Raw genomic sequence first — 20,595 nt, 5'->3', positions numbered from 1 at the left:
TGTGTGTGTGTGTGTGTGTGTGTGTGTGTGTGTGTCTGTGTGCGTGTGTGTGTGTGTCAGGTTCATGGAGTGTGAGCGGCGTTGTGATGAGGATCCTTGTTGCCGTGGAATTGGTTTTGTCCGAGACACCAAATCTCCAGGTAACCATGGAAACCACGATTTTAATCTAATTTGTTGACTTCTTATCTGTTTATTTGTAGAAAAGAACATTTAAATAAGGGGAGGGAACGTGACTGAGCAGTGATTGACACTCGTCAGACACTGGCTCTGATTGGTTGTTTAGAAATGGGAGCGTTGGATTCCTCTACATGACATTTTGACCAGTAGGTGGAGCCAGAGGAGGATCATAGACACACTTTGAATTAATGTGAACTAATGAAATGTGTGTGCGTGTGCGTGTGCGTGTGCGTGTGCGTGTGCGTGTGCGTGCAGGCGGTGCAGACATTGTGTGTCTGTCTCTGATCAGTCTCGGGGTTCAGACCTGTGGTGAAGATCACATGACCTCCTGGCGAACTCAGGACTGTCGAGCCTCTGACGTGAAGACATCGCCTGATCCTTTCGGCTGGTACCTCAAACCAGGTACACACAAGTACTACACACACACAGTACAAGTACACACACAAGCAGTATAACTACACAGTGTTATGTGACCTGTGATTTCAGTGAATCAGTGGACTTCATCTCCTGCTCTGTGTCCGACATTCAGCCTGAGTCCACGCAACGGTAACAAAGCTGCAGTACTACTATTGATACCACTACTTATAATACTGCGGTATTATAGATACTACTGCTAATACTACTTAGAATACTTGTACTGAAGTTACTACTACTACTACTGATACTACTACCACAGTTTCTTGTGTATGTAACAGTACTGTAATACTGCTGCTGCTACTATTGATAGTACAAACACTACTACTACAGCTACTTAGTAACAGTACTGTTACTACTACAGTAAAACGACAACTACCAGTACGACTAAAGCGTGTGCGTGATGTTTGTGTGTCAGTGTCTGAGGACGAGTGGCGTCTCCTCTCTGACTCGTCCGTCCTGGTCGACCCGTCTCTCTCCACGTATGATGTCATCCACATTAGCCGCGACATCGCCACTGACCGGAACAAGACCAGGGACTGGTGTCTCCATGGTAACCACAATAAAACTGATCACAACAATCTGTGTTTCACCACGTTTCGATTTGGTGACGCTCCTCCGTTCATTTGCCTTCAGCCTGCCAGGAGGCGGAGTCTTGTGTTGCCGTGTCACTCAGAGAGGTGGAGTCTGCCTCTCGCTGCGTCCTTTACCCCGACACCACAGCTTGTGGTCTAAGCTCCACCCCCGGCTCCTCCAGACACGCCACCTCCTGTAGGCTGGTTATCAGAGAGCCCGCCCCCCAGGTGTACCTGAGGACAGGTGAGCCAATCACAGCGGACAGCAGCACTGTCGACAGTTTGATTCCCGCTCAGCTCACCTTCCTGTTTTTGTTCCATCAGAGCGGTCATCGACTGTTACGACCGTCTCCATCCCTGGTCATGGGGTCCTGCAGGGCGTTGCTGTGGAAACATCCGTAGGCTCAGACCAGAGGACGGTCGTTCAGTTTCTGGGAGTCCCCTACGCCCGTCCACCAATAGGATCACTCCGCTTTGAAGAAGCTCAACTGCCTGATTGGACAGGAACCTGGGACGCCACGAAACCACGGTAACGCCCTGCATCATCCACCTGTCTTTCTGATGTCATCCACCTGTCTCACCAACCGACTTGTGTTGTGTGTGTTTCAGTCTCAGTTGTGTTCAGCCCGGTGATGCAGCGTCAGCCTCCAGTGAGGACTGTCTCTACCTCAACGTCTTCTCACCGGCTGCTCAGGTGAGTCACTGCTGTCACTGTGATGTCACCGTGATGTCACTGTGATGTCACTGTGATGTCACTCACCTATCGACGTCTGTGTGTCAGAGGGGGCGTGTCCCAGTCCTGGTCTTCTTCTACAACCCTTCAGCCAAACAGAACCCAGGGCTGCTGGATGGCTCCACCCTCGCTGCTGTGGGTAACATCGTCGTGGTAACAGCTAATTACCGGACCGATGCTCTGGGTTTCCTGAGCATAGGTAAATAACACACACACACACACACACACACACACACACACACACACACACACACACACACACACACACACACACACACACACACACACACACACACACACACACACAGACAGGTAAACAAACCTTTCTTAACATCTCGACCTTCACACCGCTGTCGTTTCTCAAGGTGAGTCTGGTCTCCATGGTAACTACGGGCTGTCAGACCAGGAGGCGGTGCTTCGCTGGGTTAACGCCCACATCTCCCTGGTGGGCGGAGACAACAGTAGAGTGACGGTGGCGGCAGAGCGTCGTGGTGCTGACATCGCCAGCCTTCACCTCCGCTCCTCCTCCTCCTCCTCGTCTCAACCTCTGTTCCAGCGCATGATCCTGATGGTGAGAAATATCATCGTTTTAATCACAAAGTCAAAACATGTGAATGCAACGCAACATGAGTCATGTGACTGTCAGCGGGGAACATGTAAGAAACCAAACACATCTGGGAATACATACTGCATACATGTTCAGCCACCAGGGGGCGATCCAGAGGATTTTTTTGGGTCGTCCATCTTTATTTACAGTCTGTGGTTTAACACACAGAAACAAATGCTCCAGATGTTTTCAGATCAAACATCAGTTTGACTGAAACAGCGGATTTGCGTAGTGATGACATCACTTCCTCTTCCTGCAGGGCGGTTCTGTCTTTTCTCCGTCACTGCTTCAGACTCCCTCCTCCTCCAGACGCCAGGCGCTCGATTTGGCTAAAGAGCTCGGCTGTGTGACCTCTGACCTCGCCACCTGCCTTAGAGCGACGCCCACTCACACACTCAACGCCGCTCAGACGAAGGTAGGTTTCAGAAACCAGGACAGTGCGTCAGGGTTCTACTCGTGTCCTGACCTCTGCTCCTGTCACAGCTGCTGGCGCTCAGCGGTCCGTTCCGGTCCTGGTCCCCGGTCGGTCAGTCGAGCCCTCAGTCGTCCTTCCTCAGGGTCGACCTCCTGCTGGGGACATCGGAGCACGATGGACTGATCGGCCGCGCTCGCAGGATAAAGGTCAGAATTCCTACAAAGAAATAAACGAAGAAAGACATCAGATGATTTCAGACAGATTGAAAATAAAACAATAAAAAAGTTTAATTCTTTAAATCAACTGCAGCTTTCAGTTACGTAGTTGTATCAACCTCTTCCTGTCTTCCTGTGCCTATCAAAATAAAAATAAAAAAGAACAAATAAATAAACTTGAAAAATAAAGAATTAAAAATGTCCCTCCTCTAGGAAATGAAACAGCTGTATAAATCAGCGTCAGTGTTTGTTTTCATCAGTTTTTTAGTTACAGTCCATAAATATATGTTTTAAATGTAAGTTTCCATGAAAACAATATTCTGATATTAACCAGGTCAAGACAATAATCAGAGTAAGACACTGACATGTAAACAACCCGATTAAGGTCAAACGACGTCTCACATAAAACAACCACAATCTAAAACTATTTCTAACCCCCCCCCCCCGTCGTTTGTTCGTCTCTTGAACGAATCTTGTTTGACTGTTCAGGACTTCGAGGATCTTCAGGGTCGAGCTGATGGTAAAACTGCGTTTTATGAGGCACTGACTCGTTCATTGGGCGGCAAGACAGGAAACGAGCTGCTGAAGGAGGCGGCGTCCTGGTTCTACTCTCTGGATCACAGCCCCTCCCCCTCCGGTTACAACCTGTTCTCCAGAGCACTCAACAACGCCACCAGGTGAGACTGTTGGGATGATGAAGACGGTTAACGGGCGAGTTTCGTCTCAATGAAATGAAAACATTTAAATTCATATTTGTATTTTTCTCTCTCTCCGTCTGTCTTGCAGAGATCTGTTCATCATCTGTCCCGCTCTCCAGATGGCGAACCACTGGGCTAACAACCGAGCTAACGTCTTCCTGTATCATCAGCCCGCGTCCAGAGCTGAGGACAGGTGACGTCAGGGAACAGTTCCTTGTTTGTTTTGACTGATGGTTTGTTCGTAGAAGTTTCAGAGGTCAAAGTTCATTTTGTCCAGTCAACAGTTAAAACCTCAGATTTAAGAATCTAGAGTCAAGAAGTTTATTTACTTTCAGTTACTGAGAGCACTTGAGTATTGAGTTACATTCCACCATGTTGTTTCTATGGTTACTCCAGTAAACACTCATAAGTCAAGAATATTTGAACTGAGTGGTTTTGTTTTAGATCTGTAGCGTCAGCGTGTCGTGATCGTTTGGTTCTGTCTGCAGGGCCGATGTGTTTGTTCCTCTGGATGTTCAGCTTCTGTTCGGGACTCCTCATCATCCAATCAGCTCTCAGCGTTTCACCTCCTCTGATCGACGCCTCTCTTTGGCCACGATGTCCTACGTCTCCAGCTTCGTCAGGACGGGGTGAGTGGCTGTGACAGCTCTGCTCCGTGTGAACCACCAGGACACGAGCGAGAAAATGTTCATTTCTCCTCATTTTTTCTCAGGAACCCAAACCCATCCAGAGTGTGGGAGGAGTCAGCTCTGCCCCGCTGGCAGCCGGTCCAATCCTCTGATGCCCCACCCACCTACCTGGAGATGAGCCCGGCCCTCCTCCAACATCAGGGTCTGCGTCAGAAATACTGTTCGTTCTGGAGCCACCTGGGGGCCAAATTGAGAAGTGCAACAGGTTAAAAACCCAAGTCACTCACTTCCTGCTGTTGCAGCCATGTTTCATCCAGTTTATTCTCCAGAGACCAGAAGTTGGTCAGAGATGATTTTAGCCTCGTGCAGACCCCGCCTCTCTTAATCTCTCACGCATTGCGTTGTGTTAGTCGTCCCCCGGACCGCTCCCCCACGACCTCAAATTGTCCTTCGTGGTGAATAATGTCTCTCGATCGTACGTTAACGTGAGACAACAGGACAAGCACGACATTAGCATGCACCTTTAGGACCCAGGGGAGCCGCTGTTATAACAGAGACCAGATATATGTCCCTAACATCAGCTGGTGGTTGTGGTCCTTTCAAACGTTCAGGAAAAATTCACCAGCTTGTCCTATGTCCTATGTCCTAAAGAAGATATTTATATCCTGATTCAATAATACTTTGATGTTTAACATAAAATACCGACATTCTTCTTCACTCTGACTTTCTTCCCGTCAAGGTGAGTCGGTGTCGGAACCTGTCCAACCTGCACTGACCCTCGAGTCCCCGGTGTCTGCACCATCGAGCCAATCACAGACTGAGAAAGATTCCTACAGTTAAACCAACGATGTCACATGTTCAAGTCTCCAGCTTCTCTTTGATTCAAACAATGAAGAAGGAAACAAAAAACGTCTGTTTCTATTTTTCAATTCTGAACTAAATCATCATTAAAAATCATTTCAAACTCGATGCTGTCCGTGTCTGTGATGTCACAACTAGAATCAGTGCCATCGCAATTTCTGTCTCCAGACGACGTCACGGTGACCTTTGAACTTTGATCACTGAACCCTAATCAGGAATAAAAAATACCTTCAAAATAAACTTTGTGCATAGTAAGTCCAAAAAAAGTCAACAATAAGGTTGATACTGTGTTGAAGCAATGTCTTTGAACATCTCTGATTGTGTCAACGTGTAAGTTACGGCGCCCCCTGGTGACATTAGGTAAAAAATATATCACGTCACCATGTGGTCAGTGGGTGGAGCTTTTATACTGTTTGATCTCTTATAATAATAATAATACCTTCCATTTATATCGTGCTTTTCAAAGTCCTCAAAGACGCTTTACATAGTAGGGGATAAAATATTGAAACTGTCAAAATACTAATACTAAAAAGTCTGGTATACTAAGAAAAATACAAAATAAACAAAATAAACAGAATAAAAACATGGGGTGGGGGGGGGTTAGCTGGGGAGAGTATGTCCCACTCAACCTGGAGCAGGTCAGCTAAGTTACCGTGGTGATTTACCTGATGACAAGTGAACGAGCTTCGTAGAACTGGAAACCCAGATCGCTCAGACTCCACAGTGGAAAGACATCAAAAAAACTAATAAATCAATATGATATTTAAAACTAACATCACCATTTATATTCAAATTAAACTAAAAATCAATTATGAAAATATTCATTTTCCTTTAGACATGAGACAAAATTGTGAATCACAGGTTTAAACTTTAAACTTTAAAGTTCAAGTGATAAATATATAGATCAAGTAGTATTACATTTTGTATTTTGTGTATTGTGTCATTTTTGGCAAATTAATTTCATTAAAAATACAAGTACTACTAAATAATAGTAGAAAACAGATGAGTCACAGCAGAAATAAAGTATTTTAATGTTTCATAAAAATAACCTTAATATATTCAACTTGCTTATCAGTATGAAAGTAAACATTAGTTTTAATAAAGATTTTTTTTTTCAATATATAGAAATGATGTTTGTATTGGCAACACTACAATCAATACTTCCATGTGTCAGCGGCTGCGTGATGAAGATGAACATTTCTATTTGTCTGAAGGAGGAAAAGTGACCAAGGAAACTGTATCTGAGTCATAAAGATTCAAACTGTGAACACAGAGTCCGGCTCCAGAGCCCCGCCCCCCCCCCCCCCCCCTGTGCAGGTGAGGTGTATAAAAGAGTCTTTCTCTGGATGGAAACTAACTCCAGCTGCCGCTCACACTGAGATCTTTGTCAAACTGTCGGATTTCCTGCAGGAAGATGGACCCGCTGCTCGCTCTGTGCCTCGCCCTCGGCTTCACCGCCTCAGGTACCAAACCTCACCTTCACATCTGAACACTGACGGATGATTTAAAGAGAAAAGACAAATCAATCTGTAGATGAAAGGAACAAAGCAGGAAACAGAGAGAGATTCATTCCTTCAGCTTAAAGACTGAAGGAATGAAAAGCCTTGGGAGGGACGGGGGGGGGGTAAAGGAGTCTACTGTTGATAATATAATGATATTGATGATATGTATCTCATTTAAAGCTGATAATTCATTTATTGACCAATAAAATGTCCCAGCTGTAAAGTGTCAGAAACATTGTCATGTGCAATCCTTTTACTGTACATATTCTGACACAAAATATATTTCTTTACACTGTATGAACCCGTTTAATTACATTTTTACAATTTTTCTATATTTATATATACTTCTTTATATTCCTTCACCCAGGTACTGCATGCTACTTATTTTGTCTTTTTGCTGCTGTAACATTCCAAATGTCCCTGTTGCAGGAATAATGAAGGACTTTTTATTCTATTGTTATTATTAAAACTGAATTTCCAAAGTTACGTCTCAGTTCAGTTTTACTCTTGTTAAGTTAAGAACAGAGGAAGTTGCTCCTCGTTAAGATCGATGACACAAACTGGGAATATGAGACGAATAAAGTGTGATCGATTGACGGAGAAGAATCATTTTCAGAATTGTTTAATCTGGTGAAGGATGAAAAACAGATTCATCGACTATCAGATTAAGTTTCTCTCTTTGTACCGGTAAACACGATCTTCTTCCTCTTCCTCTTCTTTAGTTTCTTCCACTACGACAAACTCTGCATCATCAACCACTTCATTGTCGGCTACCAGCAGTCCAGATGTTTCTACGCTCCGTGAAACCACGACACCTAACAATAACGTCCACTCGAGCAGTGCAACAACCGAGACAGAAACTCCACACAACAGTGAGTCAACAACTCATGGGGCCTCCACCCGATCGCCCGGCAGCACCCACAAAACGGAAACCAGCCACCAAGCAACTCATGGGGCCTCCACCCGATCGCCCGGCAGCACCCACAAAACGGAAACCAGCCACCAAGCAACTCATGGGGCCTCCACCCGATCGCCCGGCAGCACCCACCAAACGGAAACCAGCCACCAAGCAACTCATGGGGCCTCCACCCGATCGCCTGGCAGCACCCACAAAACGGAAACCAGCCACCAAGCAACTCATGGGGCCTCCACCCGATCGCCTGGCAGCACCCACCAAACGGAAACCAGCCACCAAGCAACTCATGGGGCCTCCACCCGATCGCCTGGCAGCACCCACAAAACGGAAACCAGCCACCAAGCAACTCATGGGGCCTCCACCCGATCGCCCGGCAGCACCCACCAAACGGAAACCAGCCACCAAGCAACTCATGGGGCCTCCACCCGATCGCCCGGCAGCACCCACAAAACGGAAACCAGCCACCAAGCAACTCATGGGGCCTCCACCCGATCGCCCGGCAGCACCCACAAAACGGAAACCAGCCACCAAGCAACTCATGGGGCCTCCACCCGATCGCCCGGCAGCACCCACCAAACGGAAACCAGCCACCAAGCAACTCATGGGGCCTCCACCCGATCGCCCGGCAGCACCCACCAAACGGAAACCAGCCACCAAGCAACTCATGGGGCCTCCACCCGATCGCCCGGCAGCACCCACAAAACGGAAACCAGCCACCAAGCAACTCATGGGGCCTCCACCCGATCGCCTGGCAGCACCCACAAAACGGAAACCAGCCACCAAGCAACTCATGGACCCAACATCAACTCCACCACAACGATGTCAAATGGCACCATGGCAACAGGGGCCGGGACTGCAACGCCTGTTTCAGTTTCCCCACTTGAACCAATCACGTCCAAGAGCACAACCCCAAGTACCACAGCACCTGCAGCCGGCGGCGGTGTACCTGGATGGGGGATAGCTCTGCTGGTTCTGGCAGCTCTGATCCTGCTATTCTCTATCCTGCTGCTGATAGCACTGGTGAGCAGACACACACACACACACACACACACACACACACACACACACACACACACACACACACACACACACACACACACACACACACACACAGGTAAACAAACCTTTCTTAACATCTCGACCTTCACACCGCTGTAAAAATATGACAACCTGGTGACAACCTTCAAGATAACATGTGTTAGCATGTCATTAGCATGTAGGACTCAACCAGAGACACGTGAAATACTCTAATGAAGATTAAAGGGCCTGAAGTCGCAGTGATCTTTAAATATGTCTTTAAAAACGCATCTTGTACAAAGCTGTAGTCAACCAAAGAAAATCTTCATCAACTAAAAATCAACTCTTCAACATATCAATCTTTTCTCGATTTACACGTTGATCTACATTCCCCATGGTCACGAGCTCCGGGTAGTGACCGAAAGAACGAGGTTTCAATACAAGCGCCTGGTGTCCGGGCTCAGCCTTCGAGTCAGGGTGAGGAGCTCGGAGAAGAACCGCTGCTCCTTCATTTCCAAAGGGGACTGTTGAGGTGGTTCAGGGAACTAGTCCGGATCCTCCCGAGCGCTGCTACTGGATCTGGACTTCCTGACACTGAGGCTGCTGGCAGTCAGAGTCGGCAGCCACGCATCAAACACCACCTCCGTAAGCACCGGCTCATTGCAGGTCCTGGGCCTCCTGCTCTTCACCCTGCAGACACAAGACTGTGTTGCCAGATTCAGCGACAACCACATCATCAAGTTCGCTGATGATACCACAGTTGTGGGTCTCATCAGCAAAGGTGATGAGTCAGCATACAGGATGGAGATGGAGCGGCTAGCAGTGTGGTGCCATAGGCACAACCTCTCCCTGATTGTCTTCGGCCACTCACTCCATGGCCATCGTCAAGAAGGCCCAACAGCGGCTTCACCCCCTCTGGAGGCTCAAGCCTTCCCACTCCGACCCTCACCACCTGCTACAGGTGCACCACTGAAAGCATCACGGGTTCGATAACTGCACAACTGCCGAACAGGAACAGCTGAGCAGGAAAGTGGGAACATCAGAAGATCATTGCTGGAGATCTTCAACCAGCAGGCTTCTGAGCAGCTTCATGCCACAGGCTGTGCCTATCTCCTCTTATTTATGTCAAACTGTTGGCAGAGGAGGATTCGTTCTTTCTTTTTGATTGTACGCTTGTGCATGAGAAAATGACAACAAAGAAAAATCTTGAAACACTTTGTCCTGGTCAATGTTAGACCAGAGATTATCTGACCAATGAGAATTTGGCTTCCGCACTCGTCTTGTCATCGATTTAACAACGTTGATATTTCTCCTCTACAGCTGGTGTGGTGCTGCTGCTGTGGGGGGGGCCAGAGAGGCAACGAACAATTTGATGACATCCCTCTGTACACCACCCACAGTCGCTTTGAGGGGGCCAACGGGCGACCATACGTGAGTTAACCGTCGCTACAACCAATCAAACAACGTGAGTCCTCACAAGGACAGTGATGTGTATTTATTATCAATATTCAATAATCAATACGTCATCTTAGTTATTTGTTGATAACATTATCTTTACTATTGATTCATATTTTATCAATGAAAATAATATGTCATTAATGCTACATATGGTTGTAGTATCATTTTTTAAATATACTGTGTATATCATTTATATTCTGCTTGATTGCTTTAAGAAATAAGTAAACACCTGCTCTTTGTGTTAATGGTCCTGTAGAATATGATGATTTATAACAACTAATGAATATAAACACATATACATGAATATTTATATATATATATATATATATATATATATATATATATATATATATATATATATATATATATAAATATATATATATAAACAGAATGTGCTCCTCTCAGAGTTTGATCACGTATATAACGTACATTAAATGGGCCTGTGTTCTTTGTATTTTAGTGAGTCACAGAATTTACACATGGAGTCATTAGGGTAACGCCTACGTTACCATGACAACAGGGAAATGGACAAATAGCTTTGAGTGTGATTGAGTGAGAGCAGCAGTTTACCTACAGTCAAGCACACTGTACAAACTGTATCGTATAACTTAGTGAGTCAATACTGTCGGTTATAGTCGTGTCTTTGTTATTAATGTCTAACACATTAGTGCAGTGACACTGCCAGTGGGGCGCGCCACACAGTTTGAGAACCACTGTGACACTCATCTGTATCTTTATCAATAGGAATTATACCTTTAGTTATATACACATTTATAACAACACCTTTAACATGTTACTAACATTTACTATCATACAGAGTCTTATCTAACACTGTTGTTATATGAGTTGAATAATATTCACTGTTTATTAATATTATTAATTTAATATTTAACTGAATATTATACTTTATTATTTACTTTCTTAGTTACAAGTACTTCAGTATTAGTCATTAACATGTTATATTTTAGTCATGTAATGAACATCTTATATACACTACATAAACTGTAGTATAATAACAATTATCTCTATTGTTGCTACATATGTGATGTCTAAATATACTATAATTAATGTTCCTTCTTGAATATTATGAGAATTACACACCTTAATATTCGTAAAAGTATTTTTAATATTTAGCTAAACATGTGTGCCCGACCTTAATGAGCAGTTTTAGAAATAAAGCCGCAGTCTGACATCTTGGTCACTCGTAACGAGAAGATGAATTTCAGTTCAGCACAAAGACCGAAAACAGGATTTCATCTGACAACAAGCTCAAAGGTTCATCCCATAATTTATCTTTTTCAGCAAGATCTGGAGAAGCCGAGGAAGAGCCGGACCGGGATGTACACGGTGAACCAATGAGGACACTTTATGATCCATCATCCAAAACAATTACATAAAACACACTTTTTAAAAGTTTTAAATTCTGCTTTTACTTCTTGTTTCTAAAACGCTGTGGAGTTCGATTGTAAAAAAAAAAAAACGTAAATAATAAAGACAAATTGTAATCATTAACATTCTAATGTATATTTTAAATCAGAACAGTTCTGCTTGTTATATTTCGTATTTCTTGAAAACTTGAAAACTCTGTTAAATTGCTGAATGTTTATCATCTTATTGTATAAGTTTTATTTAAGACATTGTCACGACTGATTTGTCAACATTTTAATTAAATTTTTTTTACTCTGACTTGACTTTGAGCTTGACATAAAGTTGTTGTTGTGAGTATTATTGTGTTTATTGTGTTCTTCATTGTTTAATTCAATTGTACAACATGTCTCCTCACATCTTCTACCATCAGGAACTCCTCAGTTCCTCTCCTCCTTCATCTCCATCACACATTCTGTAGAAACACTTTAAACATGAAGTTACAAACTGGTTCTTCTCATGTAGTGAATCCTGTTGTGTTGATGTGTTGTTGTGTTGATGTGTTCAGTTCCATCAGCGTCTGTTGGACTTGTGTCCTGGGAGAGGATCCTCACATGGGACTGAGCTTTATTCACTGATCACAAAGTTTCTGTTTGACTCTTGTTGAGTGAAGAACAGAGGAAGTTGCTCCTTGTTAACATCTATGAGACAAACTGGGATTATGAGACAAACTGGGAATATGAGACAAACTGGGATTGATTGATCATCATTATTGCCACAGCTGTAACTGCTAAATGATCAGATTTTCATTTATTTTCATCTTTTTGACAAACTTATAATCCTACGTCTAATATATAAACAAAGTTATCCTTTTCTACTTTTAAATATTGTGATATTATTGTCTCCTCATTTACAATGATATATATATATATATATATATATATATAAAATCATTCAAATAATTACACATGTAATTCATTGAAATAATTATTTTGAACAAATTTTATCCTCATCGTACCAATATTACATTTTCCTTTTGTAATTTGGTGTTTCACATATATATTTATGAACACTATTACAGGAAGTGTTCTGAGATATTATAACATAACTGTCACCAATATTGAATCAATCCATGTATGAAGCATTTCTGTGACACACCCTGTGTGATAACTGTAATTTATGATCCTCTCATTAATTCCCTGCCACTGGTGCTGATGATCATGTTTCCATTCAGTGGTCGTCCTCAGTTTGGCAGAAGCTCCGTGGCCCAGTTTGTTCTGCATTGTGTTAAATTCCAGCCTGAAAGTGGATCCTCATTGTTGCTGCACAGATTTTCAACCGAAGTCCAGGAGTATTTTCTGCTCCGTCACAAAGAGGACGAGGTGTGTGGAGGTGCAGCAGCTGAGGGTTTGATATGAGGTGATGGAGCTGATATGGACATAAAGAGACTGGGCTGGGTTCTGCTGTGTTTACTCAACATCCCAGTGATTCACCACCGAACTCCGTTTAACTTTGACTTTCATGTTTGTTGCATTGACTTGAATTATTTTGTTCAGTGTTCTGTTCACTATTGTTGATTTTCATCAATCTCATTTTTATATATTTTAATACATTACATGTTATAAACTCTTGAGATCATGTTATTTACGTGATGATTCTTTTTAGTAGAAGTAAAGATGCTACATGTAGCGACTGGAGATAATGTCGTGCAGTGTACAATCATCTGAAATGTGCAGACATCAGTAACACGTTAAACCATCAGTAACACGTTAAACCATCAGTAACACGTCAGACATCAGTAACACGTTAAACCATCAGTAACACGTCAGACATCAGTAACACGTTAAACCATCAGTAACACGTTAAACCATCAGTAACACGTCAGACATCAGTAACACGTCAGACATCAGTAACACGTTAAACCATCAGTAACACGTCAGACATCAGTAACACGTCAGACATCAGTAACACGTTAAACCATCAGTAACACGTTAAACCATCGGTAACACGTTAAACCATCAGTAACACGTTAAACCATCGGTAACACGTTAAACCATCAGTAACACGTTAAACCATCAGTAACACGTCAGACATCAGTAACACGTCAGACATCAGTAACACGTTAAACCATCAGTAACACGTTAAACCATCAGTAACACGTTAAACCATCAGTAACACGTTAAACCATCGGTAACACGTTAAACCATCAGTAACACGTTAAACCATCAGTAACACGTCAGACATCAGTAACACGTTAAACCATCAGTAACACGTTAAACCATCAGTAACACGTCAGACATCAGTAACACGTTAAACCATCAGTAACACGTTAAACCATCAGTAACACGTCAGACATCAGTAACACGTTAAACCATCGGTAACACGTTAAACCATCAGTAACACGTTAAACCATCAGTAACACGTCAGACATCAGTAACACGTCAGACATCAGTAACACGTTAAACCATCAGTAACACGTTAAACCATCGGTAACACGTTAAACCATCGGTAACACGTTAAACCATCAGTAACACGTCAGACATCAGTAACACGTTAAACCATCAGTAACACGTTAAACCATCAGTAACACGTCAGACATCAGTAACACGTTAAACCATCAGTAACACGTTAAACCATCAGTAACACGTTAAACCATCAGTAACACGTCAGACATCAGTAACACGTTAAACCATCAGTAACACGTCAGACATCAGTAACACGTTAAACCATCGGTAACACATTAAACCATCAGTAACACGTTAAACCATCAGTAACACGTTAAACCATCAGTAACACGTTAAACCATCAGTAACACGTTAAACCATCAGTAACACGTTAAACCATCAGTAACACGTCAGACATCAGTAACACGTTAAACCATCAGTAACACGTTAAACCATCAGTAACACGTTAAACCATCAGTAACACGTCAGACATCAGTAACACGTTAAACCATCAGTAACACGTTAAACCATCAGTAACACGTTAAACCATCAGTAACACGTTAAACCATCGGTAACACGTTAAACCATCAGTAACACGTCAGACATCAGTAAAACGTCAGACATCAGTAACACGTCAGACATCAGTAACACGTTAAACCATCAGTAACACGTCAGACATCAGTAACACGTTAAACCATCGGTAACACGTTAAACCATCAGTAACACGTTAAACCATCAGTAACACGTCAGACATCAGTAACACGTTAAACCATCGGTAACACGTTAAACCATCAATAACACGTTAAACCATCGGTAACACGTCAGACATCAGTAACACGTTAAACCATCGGTAACACGTTAAACCATCAGTAACACGTCAGACATCAGTAACACGTTAAACCATCAGTAACACGTCAGACATCAGTAACACGTCAGACATCAGTAACATGTTAAACCATCAGTAACACGTTAAACCATCAGTAACACGTTAAACCATCAGTAACACGTTAAACCATCGGTAACACGTTAAACCATCAGTAACACGTCAGACATCAGTAACACGTCAGACATCAGTAACACGTTAAACCATCGGTAACACGTTAAACCATCAGTAACACGTTAGACATCAGTAACACGTTAAACCATCGGTAACACGTTAAACCATCGGTAACACGTTAAACCATCGGTAACACGTTAAACCATCGGTAACACGTTAAACCATCAGTAACACGTCAGACATCAGTAACACGTTAGACATCAGTAACACGTTAAACCATCGGTAACACGTTAAACTATCAGTAACACGTCAGACATCAGTAACACGTTAAACCATCGGTAACACGTTAAACCATCAGTAACACGTTAAACCATCAGTAACACGTTAAACCATCAGTAACACGTCAGACATCAGTAACACGTTAAACCATCGGTAACACGTTAAACCATCGGTAACACGTTAAACCATCAGTAACACGTTAAACCATCAGTAACACGTTAAACCATCGGTAACACGTCAGACATCAGTAACACGTTAAACCATCAGTAACACGTCAGACATCAGTAACACGTTAAACCATCAGTAACACGTCAGACATCAGTAACACGTTAAACCATCGGTAACACGTTAAACCATCAGTAACACGTTAAACCATCGGTAACACGTTAAACCATCGGTAACACGTTAAACCATCAGTAACACGTTAAACCATCGGTAACACGTTAAACCATCTGTAACACGTCAGACATCAGTAACACGTTAAACCATCGGTAACACGTTAAACCATCGGTAACACGTCAGACATCAGTAACACATGTTAAACCATCAGTAACACGTTAAACCATCAGTAACACGTCAGACATCAGTAACACGTTAAACCATCAGTAACACGTTAAACCATCAGTAACACGTTAAACCATCAGTAACACGTCAGACATCAGTAACACGTTAAACCATCGGTAACACGTTAAACCATCGGTAACACGTTAAACCATCAGTAACACGTTAAACCATCAGTAACACGTCAGACATCAGTAACACGTTAAATTATCAGTAACACGTTAAACCATCAGTAACACGTTAAACCATCAGTAACACGTTAAATTATCAGTAACACGTTAAACCATCAGTAACACGTTAAACCATCAGTAACACGTTAAACCATCAGTAACACGTCAGACATCAGTAACACGTTAAATTATCAGTAACACGTTAAACCATCGGTAACACGTCAGACATCAGTAACACACGTTAAACCATCAGTAACACGTTAAACCATCAGTAACACGTCAGACATCAGTAACACGTTAAACCATCAGTAACACGTCAGACATCAGTAACACGTTAAACCATCAGTAACACGTCAGACATCAGTAACACGTTAAACCATCAGTAACACGTTAAACCATCAGTAACACGTTAAACCATCGGTAACACGTTAAACCATCAGTAACACGTCAGACATCAGTAACACGTTAAACCATCAGTAACACGTTAAACCATCAGTAACACGTCAGACATCAGTAACACGTTAAACCATCAGTAACACGTCAGACTTCAGTAACACGTTAAACCATCAGTAACACGTCAGACATCAGTAACACGTCAGACATCAGTAACACGTTAAACCATCAGTAACACGTCAGACATCAGTAACACGTTAAACCATCAGTAACACGTCAGACATCAGTAACACGTTAAACCATCGGTAACACGTTAAACCATCAGTAACACGTCAGACATCAGTAACACGTCAGACATCAGTAACACGTTAAACCATCAGTAACACGTCAGACATCAGTAACACGTTAAACCATCAGTAACACGTCAGACATCAGTAACACGTTAAACCATCAGTAACACGTTAAACCATCAGTAACACGTTAAACCATCAGTAACACGTTAAACCATCAGTAACACGTTAAACCATCGGTAACACGTTAAACCATCAGTAACACGTTAAACCATCAGTAACACGTTAAACCATCAGTAACACGTTAAACCATCGGTAACACGTCAGACATCAGTAACACGTTAAACCATCAGTAACACGTTAAACCATCAGTAACACGTTAAACCATCAGTAACACGTTAAACCATCAGTAACACGTTAAACCATCAGTAACACGTTAAACCATCGGTAACACGTTAAACCATCAGTAACACGTTAAACTATCAGTAACACGTTAAACCATCGGTAACACGTTAAACCATCAGTAACACGTTAAACCATCAGTAACACGTTAAACCATCGGTAACACGTCAGACATCAGTAACACGTTAAACCATCAGTAACACGTTAAACCATCAGTAACACGTTAAACCATCAGTAACACGTTAAACCATCAGTAACACGTTAAACCATCAGTAACACGTTAAACCATCGGTAACACGTCAGACATCAGTAACACGTTAAACCATCAGTAACACGTTAAACCATCAGTAACACGTTAAACCATCAGTAACACGTTAAACCATCAGTAACACGTTAACCCATCAGTAACACGTCAGACATCAGTAACACGTTAAACCATCGGTAACACGTTAAACCATCGGTAACACGTTAAACCATCAGTAACACGTTAAACCATCAGTAACACGTTAAACCATCGGTAACACGTTAAACCATCGGTAACACGTCAGACATCAGTAACACGTTAAACCATCGGTAACACGTTAAACCATCAGTAACACGTCAGACATCAGTAACACGTTAAATTATCAGTAACACGTTAAACCATCAGTAACACGTTAAACCATCAGTAACACGTTAAACCATCAGTAACACGTCAGACATCAGTAACACGTTAAATTATCAGTAACACGTTAAACCATCGGTAACACGTCAGACATCAGTAACACGTTAAACCATCAGTAACACACGTTAAACCATCAGTAACACACGTTAAACCATCAGTAACACGTTAAACCATCAGTAACACGTCAGACATCAGTAACACACGTTAAACCATCAGTAACACGTTAAACCATCAGTAACACGTCAGACATCAGTAACACGTCAGACATCAGTAACACATTAAACCATCAGTAACACGTTAAACCATCAGTAACACGTTAAACCATCAGTAACACATTAAACCATCGGTAACACGTTAAACCATCGGTAACACGTTAAACCATCGGTAACACGTTAAACCATCAGTAACACGTTAAACCATCAGTAACATGTTAAACCATCAGTAACACGTCAGACATCAGTAACACGTTAAACCATCAGTAACACGTTAAACCATCAGTAACACGTTAAACCATCAGTAACACGTTAAACCATCAGTAACACGTCAGACATCAGTAACACGTTAAACCATCAGTAACACGTCAGACATCAGTAACACGTTAAACCATCAGTAACACGTTAAACCATCAGTAACACGTTAAACCATCAGTAACACGTTAAACCATCAGTAACATGTTAAACCATCAGTAACATGTTAAACCATCAGTAACACTTTAACGAGGCCGAGAATAGCGACCGGGCGTTCAGAGGAAAAGGGGCGTGCTTCATATTGTCAGGTTCAGTGGTTTTTACCGTGATTGACAGGTGTGTCAACCTTTCACACTCCGCCCTCTCTCTGAGCACATGTAAGATTTAACGTCGTCTGCTCAGAAACCTGTGAAGCACCAGTAAGTTTAAACGTGATGTAAAACAAATAATAACACACAGACTGGTGGGGGGGTCTGAAACGTCACGTTGAGTCAGACCATCTGACGTGTGATCAGTTGTCAAAGGAACATTATCGGTGTTTTTACTCAGGGCTCGGCCGTGTTGACTTTGACTTTTTAATCACAGACCTGAGCTCACGCCCTTAACTTAAAGGCTCCAGCTGAAACCAGGCTTTAGTTCAGTGTCAAGCAGCTTTACATGGAAACGTTCAGCAGAATCTCTTTTTTAAATCTCAACAGACGTCAGGTGTTCAGCTCTGAACCTGGACTTTCTTCACAGATTTCATTTTAAACAAAGACATTCTTACGTCAAATATCAGGGTGAAACCGTCAGAGCAGAAAAGTGATGAAAGATCCTGTTCATGACCATCAAATAAATCAGAGCAAATATAAAAGTTAAATATGATAATATACAATTCTTCAAGTTTAACATTACATTTTAAACTTGAAGAATCATGAGGTGAATCAGCATTTAAAGAGTTGACAGAAAGTAAAACAGTAAAAATCTGTTTCATATACAACAGCAACTGAAAAGCTCTTGATGATTCAAATATATAATAAAAATTGGGACTTAAAGACACTGAAGACAAAAGTTAAGTACAAAAGGTTTATGATCATCTACTGATTTGAATGTTTTTTGTTTTTTTGTTAATGAGAAACCTTTGAAATAAAAAAAATATTTGATGAAATGACTTTAATGACGCAAACAGTGAAACAGTGACAGAACAAACACTGTTGGTTTCTATGGACTCACTGGGTTCGGCTGTTCTTAATGTTTTATTAATGTTTTATTAATGTTTTATTTCCCGTCAGCATGATTCACCTGGAGGTGTCGAACTCTTCCCGACAGCAGCACAGAAACTCCCCCCCCACAAGCCTCTGGATGGAGCCATCGCCCTGTTCACAAAGGTCAAAGGTCACTAGTTACAAGAAAGGACGTCACAGCAGAATGACATGAACATAATTTTAGAGGATCTGGATATTTAGCAGGATATTATAATGTGTAAAGTTTCTGCAGCTTCAACAAGTTAAACTTTCTAGGTCCATGACGACGGAGATTTAAGACATATGTCAAATACAAAAGATATGAAGAGCATCAGAGTCGTGATTGAGGATCAGGTGAAGAAGTTGACAAGTCAGGTGATCTGTCCTGCTGTCTGTCCCTAAAGACTTGGTGTGGAGACCTCTGTCTCTCACAGTCCTGCTGTCTGTCCCTAAAGACTTGGTGTGGAGACCTCTGTCTCTCACAGTCCTGCTGTCTGTCCCTAAAGACTTGGTGTGGAGACCTCTGTCTCTCACAGTCCTGCTGTCTGTCCCTAAAGACTTGGTGTGGAGACCTCTGTCTCTCACAGTCCTGCTGTCTGTCCCTAAAGACTTGGTGTGGAGACCTCTGTCTCTCACAGTCCTGCTGTCTGTCCCTAAAGACTTGGTGTGGAGACCTCTGTCTCTCACAGTCCTGCACATGTCTTTGTTCCTGATGGATTTTAAGACTTTGAGTTTTCACAGTGTGGAAGATGAAGGATCGACCAGTTCAAAGTGTCTCCTGGTTGCTGCAGGAGCCTGTGGTGTCTGGAGGCTGTTTGGACGCCCCCTGCTGGGAAGGGTCAGTAGTTTCAGAGGCACTATGCAGGGCAGGTCTGTTCACCCTTGGATCTGTGGTGAGTGTTGCTGGACCTGGCTGTCCTGGCTCCTGAACGGTGGAACGAGCTCCACATCGACATCAGGACAGAAAGTCTCCACATCTTCCTCCGCAGACTAAAGACACATCTGGTCAGACCACACCTTGGATAAAAACATCTGTCTGTAGCCACCAGCAGCTGCAGGTCGGCTGCTCAGTGAACCTTCGCTGGGAGATGATCGATGTCTCCTCCTGTGTCTCAGTGTGACC

General features: G+C 42.7%; 1 protein-coding gene across 3 annotated transcripts in view; it reads left to right on the top strand.

The window, feature by feature from the left end:
• The window catches only part of tg (thyroglobulin), a 49,688-nt gene that overhangs the window by 15,494 nt on the left and 13,599 nt on the right, over positions 1–20,595 (top strand). For 2 of the 3 annotated variants that reach the window (XM_034610726.1, XM_034610725.1), the window contains exons 34-49: positions 61–140; positions 433–579; positions 664–723; positions 1,010–1,144; positions 1,228–1,410; positions 1,491–1,695; positions 1,776–1,860; positions 1,948–2,098; positions 2,265–2,470; positions 2,766–2,921; positions 2,990–3,127; positions 3,626–3,813; positions 3,923–4,027; positions 4,323–4,463; positions 4,547–4,728; positions 5,203–5,432. In XM_034610726.1, the coding sequence (XP_034466617.1) occupies positions 61–140; positions 433–579; positions 664–723; positions 1,010–1,144; positions 1,228–1,410; positions 1,491–1,695; positions 1,776–1,860; positions 1,948–2,098; positions 2,265–2,470; positions 2,766–2,921; positions 2,990–3,127; positions 3,626–3,813; positions 3,923–4,027; positions 4,323–4,463; positions 4,547–4,728; positions 5,203–5,303 (2,263 nt within the window). In that variant the 3' untranslated portion in view covers positions 5,304–5,432. Of the gene's footprint in view, positions 1–60; positions 141–432; positions 580–663; positions 724–1,009; positions 1,145–1,227; positions 1,411–1,490; positions 1,696–1,775; positions 1,861–1,947; positions 2,099–2,264; positions 2,471–2,765; positions 2,922–2,989; positions 3,128–3,625; positions 3,814–3,922; positions 4,028–4,322; positions 4,464–4,546; positions 4,729–5,202; positions 5,433–20,595 lie in introns of those variants that run through there. The other variant, XM_034610727.1, reaches the window with a different exon arrangement.

The sequence above is a fragment of the Hippoglossus hippoglossus genome, chromosome 16 (assembly GCF_009819705.1).
Source record: "Hippoglossus hippoglossus isolate fHipHip1 chromosome 16, fHipHip1.pri, whole genome shotgun sequence".
NCBI classification, from domain to species: Eukaryota; Metazoa; Chordata; class Actinopteri; order Pleuronectiformes; family Pleuronectidae; genus Hippoglossus; species Hippoglossus hippoglossus.
Note: the sequence above shows the minus strand (reverse complement) of the source record. Positions and strands in the feature narration are given on the sequence as shown.